This window comes from Diabrotica virgifera, chromosome 2 (assembly GCF_917563875.1).
Source record: "Diabrotica virgifera virgifera chromosome 2, PGI_DIABVI_V3a".
NCBI lineage: Eukaryota > Metazoa > Arthropoda > Insecta > Coleoptera > Chrysomelidae > Diabrotica > Diabrotica virgifera.
The window spans coordinates 273,423,189-273,437,451 of record NC_065444.1 but is presented as its reverse complement, the minus strand read 5'-3'; the positions used below and the strand labels follow the sequence as shown (position 1 = coordinate 273,437,451).

General features: G+C 33.1%; 1 protein-coding gene across 5 annotated transcripts in view; it reads left to right on the top strand.

Moving 5' to 3' along the window:
* The window catches only part of LOC126880629 (protein fem-1 homolog CG6966), a 379,485-nt gene that overhangs the window by 175,287 nt on the left and 189,935 nt on the right, over window positions 1–14,263 (top strand). For 2 of the 5 annotated variants that reach the window (XR_007696658.1, XM_050644645.1), the window contains exon 2: window positions 10,254–10,407. The exons of the other annotated variants lie outside the window; for them this stretch is intronic. Coding sequence is in view for 1 of the 2 variants with exons in the window: in XM_050644645.1 (XP_050500602.1) it covers window positions 10,336–10,407 (72 nt within the window). In the remaining variant the exon portion in view is untranslated. The remainder of the gene's footprint in view (window positions 1–10,253; window positions 10,408–14,263) is intronic. 5 annotated transcript variants of the gene reach the window in all.

Below are 14,263 nucleotides of genomic sequence, written 5' to 3'. Positions count from 1 at the left end.
AGTCATTCTTTTCCGCACGTGACTGCAGTTTGCCGAACGACGCGAAGCGGGAGTTCGGCAAGCAGTCGAGTGCGGAAAAGAGACTTTCTGCAAGAGTTAGGAACAATATTTTTTCTAAGCGTCTTTAAAAAATTACCAAAGCTTAATCAATTAATTTAATTAATATGAAAATACACACACAAATTAATTCTTTAACAAGGTTGTCAAAACCAAACTTTCAATATAATTAGTTAGCATGACGACGATCTTGGTTTCCATGACGATGATTCAAAACGACTGTTATTGTCTACCGATTTGACTTTCGAATATTATGTCAAAATAATTTTATTTCATCGAATTGTCGCGTTAATTTCATTAAAACAGGAACACAATAAGATATATTTGAAATAAATTAGTAAATAATATCTAAATATTAGTTTATTGCATGTATTATAATTACTTTAAGGCCATATTAACATATCTAAATTAACACGCGTGCGGAAAAATAAAAACCGCGTGCGGAAAAGTGAAACTTTCTAAACAAAAATGCGTGCGCGAAAGTAGACGTTTTTGCACACTGGTAGAAAATAGCTATTTGTATAACAAGGGAGGAAAGTGCTGCTTTTCCTCCCGAGAATGAAGTTTACTGCTCGACGCGTAGAGGAGGGCAGTAATCATTCAAGGGAGGAAAAGGCACTTTACTCCCATATTATACATATGGTTTTTCCACCTTCCTCAAAAAAACAAGTCCTTTTTTCATTTTTACTTAATTTATTTATGTAACTAACCAACAAAATTTATTAGAACTAAAACTAACAAGTAGGTACAATATAACTGTCAACTGTCGAATATAAGTCAAATTATTAATGTAAACATTGTTAAATCAAAATAACAATTTACTGTTTTTTACCATTCTGCAAAATGCAGTGTTTTTCAATAAACGTTAAAATGTATAGATACTTACGTACTACAAAATAGATATTGTACAGGGCGCCAATAAGTTATATTTCATGAATGAAATACAATGACATCACTTTTACTTTTCCTCCCTAGGGAGGAAAAATATTTTCCTCCCTAGGGAGGAAAAGTACAACTTTGCTCCCTACAATCAGGTCCGGAAACGTATACTTTCAGAAGAGGTAGGTGGAAATAGTTATTTTCCCAACTAGTGCGGAAAGTGATACTTTCACGCACGAGACTGCCGTTGGTGCGAACGACGCGATAGCGGAGTTCGGGCAAGCAGTCGAGTGCGGGGAAGACACTTTCCGCATGAGTTAGGAACAATATTTTTCCTAAGGCCATACGTTTGGAAAAAAGCCACAAAAAATAGAGTTATATCAATTTTTATTTAGGAGTGAAAATACACAAGTTAATTCTTCGACAAGTCAATATAATGGGTTACCACGACGACGATATTGGTTTCCATGATTTGACTTTTAAATATTATGTCAAAATAATTTTATTTCATCGAATTATTGCGTTAATTTCATTAAAACATGAACACAATAATATACATTTGAAATAAATTAGTAAATAATATCTAAATATTAGTTTATTGCATGTATTATAGTATATTATAATACCATATTAGAAGGTATTCTACTTTCCCGCACGCCGTGCGGGAAAGTGCAACTTTCGGAAACGAAATGCGTGCTAGGAAGTAGCTGTTTAATCTCGGCCGTAGAAAAAAGGAATTTTTATAATTTGTTTAAAGATTGTTGTTTCTTTTAGGTTACTATAACAGTTTTCACAGGGTTAATTATATATTAAACTTATTTAAATTTTAAATGAAAACCTGAAACTTTATTGACAAATTATAAAAATGTTACCTTTTAATGTTATTGTTCCTGTACCAATCGTCATAGTTGTCGATGTACCTTATGTAAATAAATAAAAAAAATATTTATAATCTTTTGAAAAATTTGTTTATTGATTGGTAAAATAACAATAACTGCTAATTGTAAGATATAATTATTATTATAAACGAGAATGTAGGATTGTAGGTCTGGTAACGCTGTAAAATGACTTTTTCTCCTCAGACTCTAGTTATCCCAATATATTTGTCAGATACTTGTATCATGTACGACCCTTTTCTTCCGTGCGTCTGGCAGGAAACTGGGAAACCAAGCTGCGTCAGACAGTATGAAAAGTTCTTTTTGCTGCTGTTGATGAAAGTATCCTGAAAAAATGAGCTGATATTATCTATGGATTTCATCACAGTCGTTTTTTCGACATGTTTGAGTCCTCATACTCATCGAAATGAAGTTTTAGAATTATCGAATTAAAGGTAAATGCAATGACTGCAAGATAATTTTATTCTACTAACGAGCAAAAAATGATTGCGTAATAGGTCATTAACATACATTAACATTAATTACAAGCAAAGGCAAACATTAATATATTCATTAACAGAAAACAATACCTACTTCGTACTAAATTGCGGTGAAGTAAAAAAAGCAAAATTTGAATAAGTATACTTAATAATAAATATTTCATGCATTGCAAATTGCATTTTAACAAATCACCTACATCTCGGTTCATTGTGCCTATTATTTCCTACTAGCGGAGTGATACTCAACCTGCGGCCCTCTAGAGTTTTTATGCGGCCCGAAGGCTAGCTATGATCAAATTATTTGTCAAATTTCACGTGTTTTTTCAAATTATCTGATAGTGTGCCGATGTGTTTGAGGCGTGTTTGGGACTGAGGCAGACAATTTAATGACTTTAATTTTAAATTATATTGAAATTTTTAAAAATTCTAATTAAAAAGCAAGGTATTATTAACTTTTAATAATAAATTATTAAGTTAATGAACAAATACTCATTTTACAAATAATCAATACTTATTTACAACATTGCAACGACCCATTTAGTAATCACAAGAAAAGTTAAGGTCCGGATTAACAAAAAAAATTTAAAATAATTGTGACCTTAAAACAACACCCTGTATATTAAAATTTTCAAAATTCATCGGCACATTTGAAAAGAGCATAAAAACTAAGTTTAATTGCTCGCTTCAATTTTTTGCGCAGACAATTTAATGACATTAATTTTGAAATTATATCGAAATTTTTGTTTTGAAAGTTCGAGTTCTTAAAAATTTCGACATAATTTTAAAATACAGTAATTGAATTGTCTGCGCAAAAAATGGAAGCTCCATTAAAGCTCTTTTCAAATGTGCAAACGGTTTTTGAAAATTTCAATATACGGGATGTTTTTTCAAGTTCACAATGGATGTATAATTTTGTTTAATCCGGACCTGGATTTTTCTTGTGATTAGTAGTTTGGTGGTTTGGGTTCTAAATGTGACATACGTATACGAAATATCAAAAAAATATACAAGGTGGTTCTAAAGTTATGGGTCCAAAAGAAATGGGCAAAATCAATAAAACACCTTGTAACTTGGTTATATTATGGTCGGTAGAGCAATTAATCTAGTATGTCTAGAACCGCCTCATTTACCCCTATTCACCATTCAAGTATTTCCGTTTCCCAATAAGTATACTACTTCATCTTGATTGCGGCCCGCAAGCTATGGCAATAGCTAATATGTGGCCCAGGAAAGAAAAAGGTTGAGGATAAAATATAATATATATTAATATATATATATATATATATATATATATATATATATATATATATATATATATACAATATATATATATATATATAATATATATATATATATATATATATATATATATATATATATATATATAATAGCAAATATGGAAAAATATTTTAAAACAAAACCATAATTTTATTTTCCATCAAAATAAAAATACATTTTTGCGCCACGCAATATTCATATCAGCTTTTTTCATCATCATTCTCTTTGCCTTATCCCTATGCGGGGTCTGCTTCCCTAATTGCATTTCTCCACATAATTCTATCCTGGGTCATATCAATATTAATCCCCTTTACCAACATGTCCTGCCTAATCGGCTCCCCCCCCACGTCTTCTTTGGTCTTCTCTCCTACTCCTTCCAGGAATCTGCACTTCAGCTACTCTTCTTATTGGATGATTAACGTCACGACGTTGAACATGACCAAACCATCTCAACCTATGCTCTCTCATTTTGGCATCAATTGGTGCCACACCTACATAGACTTCCCCTAATATATTCATTTTTAATTTTATCCTTTCTTGTCACTCCACTCATCCATCTAAGCATTCTCATCTCCGCCACATGCATTCGTTGTTCCTCTTTCTTTTTCACTGCCCAACATTCAGTTCCGTACATCATAGCCGATCTTATGGCTGTTTTATAGAATTTTCCTTTCAGCTTCTTTGGAACTTTTCTGTCACACAACACACCACGCTTCCTTCCACTTCATTCATCCAGCCCTAATTCTACTGCATGCATCTCCATCTATTTCTCCATTACTCTGTAATACCGATCCCAGGTACTTAAAACTATTGCTTTTTACAATCAGTTCACCATCCAAAGATACCATTTTATTTGTAGTAACTCCATCTTTAAATGAACATTCCAAATACGCTGTCTTTGTCCTACTAAGTTTTAAATCTTTTTCCTCCAGAGCTCGTGTCCACTGTTCCAGTTTTTGTTCTAAGTCTCATTCACTATTTCCTACTAACACGACATCATCAGCATACATTAAGCACCATGAAATGTTACCCTGTAATTTCGCTGTTATCTGGTCCAAAACTAATGAGGATAAATACGGACTAAGCACCGAGCCTTGGTGCAATCCTAGTTTCACATGAAATTTATCAGTCTCTCCCACACCTGTCCTAACACTAGTCGTTACTCCCTCATACATATCCCTCACAATCTTTACATATGCACCAGGGACTCCTTTCTTATTGAGTGCCCACCACAGAATCTCTCGAGGAACTCTATCATATGCTTTCTCAAGATCAATGAATACCATATGAGCGTTTGTTTCTTTACTCCTGTATTTTTCCATCAACTGCCTTATAATGAAAATTGCGTCTGTTGTTGATCTGCCCTGCATAACGCCAAATTGATTCTCGGATATGTCGGTCTCTTCACGTATCCGTCTATCAATTACTCTCTCCCATATTTTCATGGTGTGGCTAAGCAGTTTTATAGCCCTGTAGTTTGTACACTGCTGTATATCTCCCTTGTTTTTGTAGACAGGTACTAATATACTGCTTCTCCATTCGTCTGGCATTTGTCCAACTTCCATAATTCTATTAAATAAACCTGCTAGCCACCTTGTTCCTGTCTCTTCCAATGCTTTCCATACTTCCCCAGGAATATCATCTGATCCTACCGCTTTTCCTTTCTTTATTTTTTGAAGCGCTTGAGCCACTTCCTCGTTTGTTATTTTGGTGACCATTGCTGCTACTGTCTCCGTTGCCTCCACAGGCTGTCTGTCAAATTCTTCATTTAATAAGCTGTCAAAGTACTTTCTCCATCTCTTTTTGACATCCTTTTCGTGAACTAGTATTTTATTATTTTCATCTCGGATACATCTAATCTGATTAAAATCTTTTGCTTTCTTTGCTCTCTGTTTGGCTATTTTATATATCTTCGTTTCGCCTTCCCTGGTATCAAGTTAATGGTATAGGTTTGAATACGCTAATGGTTTATCTTTTGCTATTGCTACTCTCGCTTCCTTTTTCGCGACCATATAGTTTTGAAGATCTGTGTTGGATCTGGCTTCTTGCCACTTTTTATATAATTTTCCCTTCTCTTTTATTTTTCCTTGAACTTCATTTGACCACCACCAAGTCTCTTTATCCTCAAACTTTTTTCCTGACGTTTTCTCCAGTATTTCAATAGCAGTCTCTCTAATACTACTGCCCATTTTTCTCCAAATTGTAGTAGGGCTTCCTTTCATGTCCCAACATATTTTCTCTACTATTCTTTCCCTGAATAGATCTTCTTTCTCATCTTTTAGCATCCACCACTTGATTTTTTGTGGTCCTCTCCGATATTTTTGTTTTGTTTCGCTTTTTACTTCGATGTCCAGAACAAGCAGCTTATGTTGTTGGCTTACTGTCTCACTAACTGTTACCTTGCAGTCCTTGCATTCACGTATGTTTTCTTTCCTTATCATGAAATAGTCTATTTGGGATTGATGTTTTCCACTTTTGTACGTAATAAGTTGAGTTTCTCTCTTTTTAAATAATGTGTTAACAATCATATCAGCTTTTTTATAGGTGGAATATTATGTGCGTCACACATTTTTACAGCGTATAGCGGTTTTTTATTCTTGTATTAATATTCCAAGCTACTCGTTTGAGATGAATCTCAAATCATTTTTATTTGCCCTTTCGTAATCCACATTCAAATTTCAAGAACACAACCGGTTATAATACCGGCGGCATTCGCGTATTACAAAGCATCGTGGTATCTGTACTATTTGAGAATGTCACTTGCATCTCTGGGTGCATTTATCTAAACCGAATCCAAAGCCGTAGATCTGTGTGCAGTTTGTGTGTAAGTGAAAGCTTTTGTTACATAACCAATGCCATTTTGATGTCGATATGATATTACAAAATTCCTGAAGTCTATTGCCAAATGTGGATTGTTCATAAACGTGATAGATAGATATTTTGTTTGGTTTTGGTGTTTGAAATAAAACGTGACTTTTCTTTACGGATAATAATCAAATTATTCTGAATTTAATAAACAATATATAGTTAGTTATTCATTCGTGAATTGGCATTTTATTTAATTTTGAAACACAAAAAGAAACAGAAATGAATGTTGATTTCGAAAAAAAAACATAAATAAAAGCATAATTCAATATACAATATATAAGCATTGCGTACTATGTAGGTTGCAAGTTCAGAAATAAAAACTACATGGAAAGAAAATACTATTTCCGCAAATCGCCAGGAAATTTTGACATTCCTGTCAAAATTTCTTGAAGAAAAAGTCAGGACTTCCTTACTGTAAGGAAATGTCATTTCCTTACTGTAAGGAAATGATATTTCCGTACAGTTGTTAGTTGTTAGTTGATATTTACTTTCGAGAACACCAGCAATTAAATTTATAAGCGTCAAGTTTGACAATTCAACCTCAATACGTTTCCATAGTAACCCAAGTAATTTTATTAGGAATTTCAAAGCACCATTTATTTGGGAATAAAATTATCGCGTTTTTTTTAAATCAATCAATATCTGTCGAATTTTAAACGATTTGCGGAAAAATAGTATGTTTACCTCGTAGGAAAAGCCACATTCCTGGACTCTGTGTTGCTAAGTCTCGGCTTGCGCCTCGACTTAGCAATCTTCACAGTCGTCCAGGAATGTTAAGCTTTTCCTACCCGGTAAACAATGTACTATTATTGAATGGCATAAAATTGTTTATTACAAATTTCCCGTTTTGCAATTAAAATAGGTGTTTAAAAATATCATACACTAAGCATCAAAATTAACGCACCACCTTAAAAATGGGACATTTTTGATGTCTCGTATTTCCTAAACCTAGTGTCCGATTTTAGCGATTTTTTTAATATGTTATAGCTTTATTCTTCAAGAATATCGACGTAATAATATTGTTGCTAAACAGATAAGTGTCATTGTATACCGGGTGTAACAATGATATGGTGTTTTTTCCTCAAAGTTTGGAACACATTGTGGAATATTCTAGCTTATATAAAATATTGAAATTAAAACTCAACTGTAGCCTTGGCTTTCTTAAAATTTTGCTTTTTGATTTATTCGCTTATGTTGGATAATAAAAAAGTTAGGTACTTTCAGAGCCGTGCGGTACATTTTTTGAATATGATGCAAGTCTTCGAAATGCCGCCCCTTAAATATTATTGAAACTCACCTTTTATTTTTATTAAATGCAAATGCACAAAATGAACGAAAACTTTTATTTAAAAAAATATACTTTAAATTAAATGAAATATGTATTAACATTAAATAGCATTTACAAAAATTACAATTTTACCCTTCTGACTTTAATTTTGTAGTGTAGGTGTAGTTTAAAGTAGCAGTTAGTGAGAACTATTTATCTAAATGATTTTACGATAGTTTTTAATAATTTTTTATTTTGAAAAGCTTCTTTCCCACTAGCTACCGAGACTATAGTTAATAAAATTCTTAGTAAGACACAGCACCGGCGCTGGGGTATAAGGTGTCCGCCTATAAAATTAGCATAGGCGCTCTTCGGTTTGTTTCAATTAGTACTTTGTATAACATCAGAAAAAACTCTTTGGTGTCCCCCAAACAGAGGCGCCCGCCTGCACGGTATCCCTTTCAGGCTCTTTATCGCCGACTTTGGTGATACAGCTACATTTGGGTCTAAAGAAAATAGGCTATTTTGGCACAAATAGTTAAAAACCTCTAAAGGTTTTGTGGGTTATGGTATCATTTGTGATATATCACTCAATTCTTCTACAAGATCATTTGTCTCTACGTATATCTGATTCTTTTTCTATTGAAAATATTGAATAAAGATTCTTACAAAATTTTTCTAGTGTTTTATCATTTATTTCCCTAAATTTAAAAATATCGTCAAAAAATTATTTATTTATGAATTTCTAGAAGCGAAAATCGATCAATCAAAGAATAAATGGCAATGTCTAAAATATAGATTAAAAAAAATTAATTTAAATTTGTGTTCCTCTGGAAAGAGCTCATTCACAGATTTTTCGTAATCAAATTGACGCTTTTTCTTCTGGTTCGAATTTTATTTTCAGTTGGAAATTAGGAATTTATATCAAGATTTTCTGCAATTTCAATAGCAGTAATTTTCGTTTGATGATAGCCAGATGTCTGTAACTTTTCATTTTTTCTATAGTTTCTGACAACATTTGTACACAATCTGACAAGTTTATAGTTACATGTTTCAAAATTTTCGAGACTGAATTTATATGAAATAAAATATCAATTTTTAATATTTTTTGCTACTCCTCATGATTTGAATTTAGTTTCTGAATTTTTGTTGACTACTTATTATTTGAAATAAGGCGTCATATATTTCACAAAATTGAAATCTTTTTTGTAGAACCAGAAAAAAAATCCATTTATATTAAACAACTGACTCTAGCAAAATTGTTCACTTCTAAATGAGTATTTTCATTGGAACAAATAATTTTTTAAAACTAACACACAGAGAGATAAAACCAACGGATATCTAAATTACAAATTATGCCACAACATACACATTAAAAAGGAAAAGTGTACAGTTCTTGAATAATACAAACAAATGTTGTTTCTTTAGAAGAAGACGCTTTCTTCACTTTTAAAACTAAAGAGTGGCATACGCACATGCGCAGGGCGCATAAAACGCCCTCGGATATTTTTCAAGTATGTATTCTATTTTGCACACCATTTCTTATTCTTATGATTATTTTGATGTATTTTGATTTTACTCATTATGCCGCCCCCCTTGTGATGCCGCCTGATGCGACTGCCTCACCGCATCATAGCACGACACGGCCCTGGGTACTTTAACAACTAGAAACGTTCTTCATCAATATAGGGTGTTTCTAAATAAGTGCGACAAACCTTATGGGGTAATTCTGCATGAATCTGCATCCCGTATCTCGGAAACGAAGCATTCGCAGACATTTGTTTATAAAGCAAACGGTCATTATTTTTTCATGCAGAATTACCCCTTAAGGTTTATCGCACTTATTTAGAAACACCCTATATTGATAAAGAACATTGCTAGTAACTAGCAACATTGTTAAAGTACCTAACTTTTTTATTATCCAACATAAGCGAATGAATCAAAAAGCAAAATACTATTAAGAAAGCCTACGGCTACAGTTGAGTTTTAATTTCAATATTTTATATACTCTAGAATATTCCACAGGGTGTTCCAAACTTTGGGGAAAAACACACTATCATTGTTACACCCGGTATACAATGACACTTATCTGTTTAGCAACAATGTTATTACACCGATATTCTTGAAGAATAAAGCTATAACATATTTAAAAAATCACTAAAATCGCACAAGTTTAGGAAATACGAGACATCAAAAATGTCCCATTTTTAAGGTGGTGCGTTAATTTTGATGCTTAGTGTATTTGAAATCCTTGTCGTCCGAGACATCGGTTAAAAAATAGATCAGAATCAGATGACAGCATGACAGGAAGCCGAGAAAATTTTTGGCAATTTTTGAAGCGCATTGTGATTTTAAACTCGCCGATTCAGGTCGAGGGGCTACCCCCTCCACCATAACTTTAAAAATTCCGTAGTCTCTTGTAATTGATCGATGTTAATGTTTCAAACTGCGTTTGAAAGCTTGAGGCTTTTACATGTAAAAACGTACTTTTCACGTATAAAAATTTTTTACTATTTAAAGTGCTTTTAGGGCCCAGCATAATTTTTCAAATGTGCAATGTTTTGCGGACCCTGAATTGTAAAATTCATTATGGACCCTAACCAAGGCAATTATGAATAAACTAGCCACAACAGAAAGAGCAATGTTAGGTATACGACTGTCATACAGAAAGAGGAACGACTGGGTAAGATCAAAAACAAAAGTTGACCATATTATTCAATAGAAGAATTTCTTAATGAATACAGTTAGAGCGTCGATAATCCGAACCCTGGTAATCCGAACATTCGCTAATCCGAACGCAAAAAAATATAAAATTAAAAAATATGATCGCGGACCGATTTTTGGATTTAATATGACAATATGGACAAAATATGACCACGGTGGTCGACAGATTTGACACTATCCAACTGACTAACATATTAGAGGAATACCAGTTAGTAAACACCTTTGTCTATCTCGGGTCTAGTATAACTAACGATGGTAACTGTGAAGCAGAAGTTCGGAGACTTATTGGTATGGCAAAAAATGCGATGAGTCGCCTAACTAAAGTTTGGAAAGACATATCTATCTCTCAAAATATCAAGATGAGATTGGTGAATGCCCTTGTATTCTCAATATTTCTATACGGAGCAGAGACTTGGACTCTTCGCGCATGCGAGCGCCAAAAAATTGATGCCTTTGAGATGTGGTGCTGGAGAAGAATGCTGCGCATACCTTGGACAGCTCATAGGACAAACGTTTCCATTCTAAACCAACTCAATATTAAAAAAGGCTGTCTACAATATGTCTGCAACGAATTCTGCAATTCTTTGGTCACGTGGTTCGCAGAGGTGACGACAGTTTGGAGAGATTAATTGTTTCTGGAAACGTTCCGGGGAGAAGATCAAGAGGACGATCACCAACTAGATGGTCTGACCAAATAAAGCATTCAGCTGGAAACTCATTCTGCGAAGCTCTTAGCGCAGCTGAAGATAGAGACCAATGGAGAAACATTGTTAGGAATATTGGAAGAAATCACGATCCTCAGTAATGGGGAAACGACAGGAGAGATGACCGCGGATTTTTGTTTTGTTTATGCAGAAATATATACAATATATTTGTTTATTATGCAGGTTAGACCTGGATCCCGCGTAAGAAAAAAAAGTTGATTAATAGCAAGCTGAAAATTTGTTAATAGCTTAACGGTGTCTAGTCGGACAAACATTGATGCACGGAAACACTGAAACAGGGGAAGTTTTAACGGTGGAGCATGATAAACGTGTCGTCCTGACAAGTTTATGATGGTGAAAAATAGCAAGTTGTTTTTAAGTTTATTTAATAGCCAACGTTATATAATATATGAAAAAATGTTTGTCCGACAAAAAGGTTGGGCATTTTAACGAGTCCGACACGTAGAACATGTCACATCACAGGAACTATGTTGGTGATGAATAGCAGTCTGATTTTTGCATGAGAGTTTAATGAAAGGTTAAAAAAGCAATTGGAAGTTCTGTCGGACAAAATGAATGGGAAATTTTCCTAGTCGGACATTCTAAACATGTAAGATATAGACAAAAATGTTGGTGATAAATAGCAAGCTAATTTTGATTTGTTTATGTACAAATTATATTTTGTAACGCAAAAAGTTATATGTCGGACAAAAAGTTTGGGCAAATCGAAGGAAATAAATAAAAAACATTTTTCAGAATGACTTAGTCACATATTGATAAAGGTATTTTAGTTGTATATTATTATTTATATTCACATATTTGCATGTGCATATATATAAATGCACACTCCAAAAACAGTGAGGTAAGTATCAATGCATGTATATATTGCAAAACAATTATTTTTTTGGGTGGAGTTTGTTCTAGATATTCTCAAAATGACAATAAAAAATGTCAAAGAACATGTGAAAGCAATCTCTTAGGGTTTTCTAATTAGGCGCATCAGAAAGTACGGAAAATTTTTTACAAAAAACGTTCTATACATTTTTTTCCATACTCAAATCTTAACCCTGTAAACGACATTGAAAAATGTGAAGAGTCTAAAACTTCGGTGCTTATAAGAATCGACGTAAATATGACACATTATGCTTAGAAGTATGTATTAGAAGGCTGCATTTGTCAGTGTGACACTTTGTGCTATACAAAGTAGTATTTGAAATTACATGGTCTCTGAGTTTCTGTTTGCCACGTGTGTTGGAAATTAAAATTTATATTAACTATGGAGTGTTTTTGTGTCTATTTTTGAGTGTCAACAGTTTAAATTTTAAGTCGCCAAATCAAAAGTGAAACCATTCAACGGAACATTTTTGAGTAATTTTCGAACATTTTACAAAGATAGTAAAATACTTGGTCATCAATTCAATGAGGTTCAGTTGCCAGATAATTGTGAAAGTTCTATTGAATATCATTCTTCGTGCTATAATGCTTAGCTTGATTGAAAAAGGGTACCTAAATAAATTATTACTAAAATTATATAACGTAATTTTTCTCAACTTTCTACAAATGAAATAATAATGTAATTAATATGTCACATGGCAAGAAATAATTTGCTGCCAAAATAAATCGATTAGTTTAAATTTGAAGTTATGATTGCAATTTATTATGAATTATTGTCAAAAGTGACAGTTTTTCTTAAATGGAAATGTATTCATAGACATAAGGGTAGACAGGGAATATAGTGCAAAAAGTCGATAGGTGGTCTATCTATCTCTTTTAACCAAGCGATCCCGCGCATGTGGCAGACAAAGATAGCTAGACCACTCAACCCATAATATAATTTGCCTGATCTACTATAAATGTATTACAGTGAGGTATCTAAATGATGTTGAGATAAATCGAAAGATATCGATTGTAATTGATTGCAGGTACTTTTGACATAGAATAATCACCCCTTATTGAAATTTCAAAAATTATTTTTTTAAATTGTCCGACTACAAAATCTACCCCTTATTTTTTTCCGACAACAGTCATTCTTGGTAAGGAATAATTTGCTTAATTAAATTTCGTCTTTGTCGGAAAGCTATTTATCACCAGCATTTTTGTCTATATCTTACCTGTTTAGAATGTCCGACTACGAAAACTTCCCATTAATTTTGTCGGACAGAACTTCCAATTGCGTTTTTAACCTTTCATTAAACTCTCATGCAAAAATCAGACTGCTATTCATCACCAACATAATTCCTGTGATGTGACATGTTCTACGTGTCGGACTCGTTAAAATGCCCAACATTTTTGTCGAACAAACATTTTCGCATATATTACATAACGTTGGCTATCGAATAAACTTAAAAACAACTTGCTATTTTTCACAATCATAAACTTGTCAGGACGACACGTTTATCATGCTCCACAGTTAAAACTTCCCCTGTTCCAGTGTTCCCGTGCATCAAAGTTTGTCCGACTAGACACCGTTAAGCTATTAACAAATTTTCAGCTTGCTATTAATCAACTTTTCTTTCTTACGCGGGATCCAGGTCTAGGTGTTTTATTCCTTTTAACTAAAACGTATGTACATATGTACTATGTTTATGAGCTTTGTATGTATTTTGAACATAATATGTTCGATAATTCGAACAATTTGATAATCCGAACTACCCCTGTACCAATTAGTTCGGATTATCGACGCTCTACTGTAACTAAGAAAATTGGGTTTCATACGCAGTAGCTTAAACTTGTCAGTTCCTAATGTTGTATTTTATTTGTTGTAAGTATGTTCAATATGCAATTTATATAAATTTTGCAATAAATTGTGTTTGTCTTTGCTTTTATATCTTATATACTGCATATTGACGATTTATCTAATTTTAGTAAATTGTAGTTGTTATTAATTTGTTATTGATATTATTTTTCTTTTGACTGTATGTAAGCTTTGTCCATAAAATTGTAAAAATTTTCAGTGACAATAAAGCATATTTCTATTCCATTCTGAGGACATAACAACAAAAATTGCCAAACTTAAATGGACCTTCGCAGGCCACGCTGCTAGACAAATAGACCAACGTTGGAATACAACAATACAACACTGGAGACCTTACCAAAGTAAACGACCGAGAG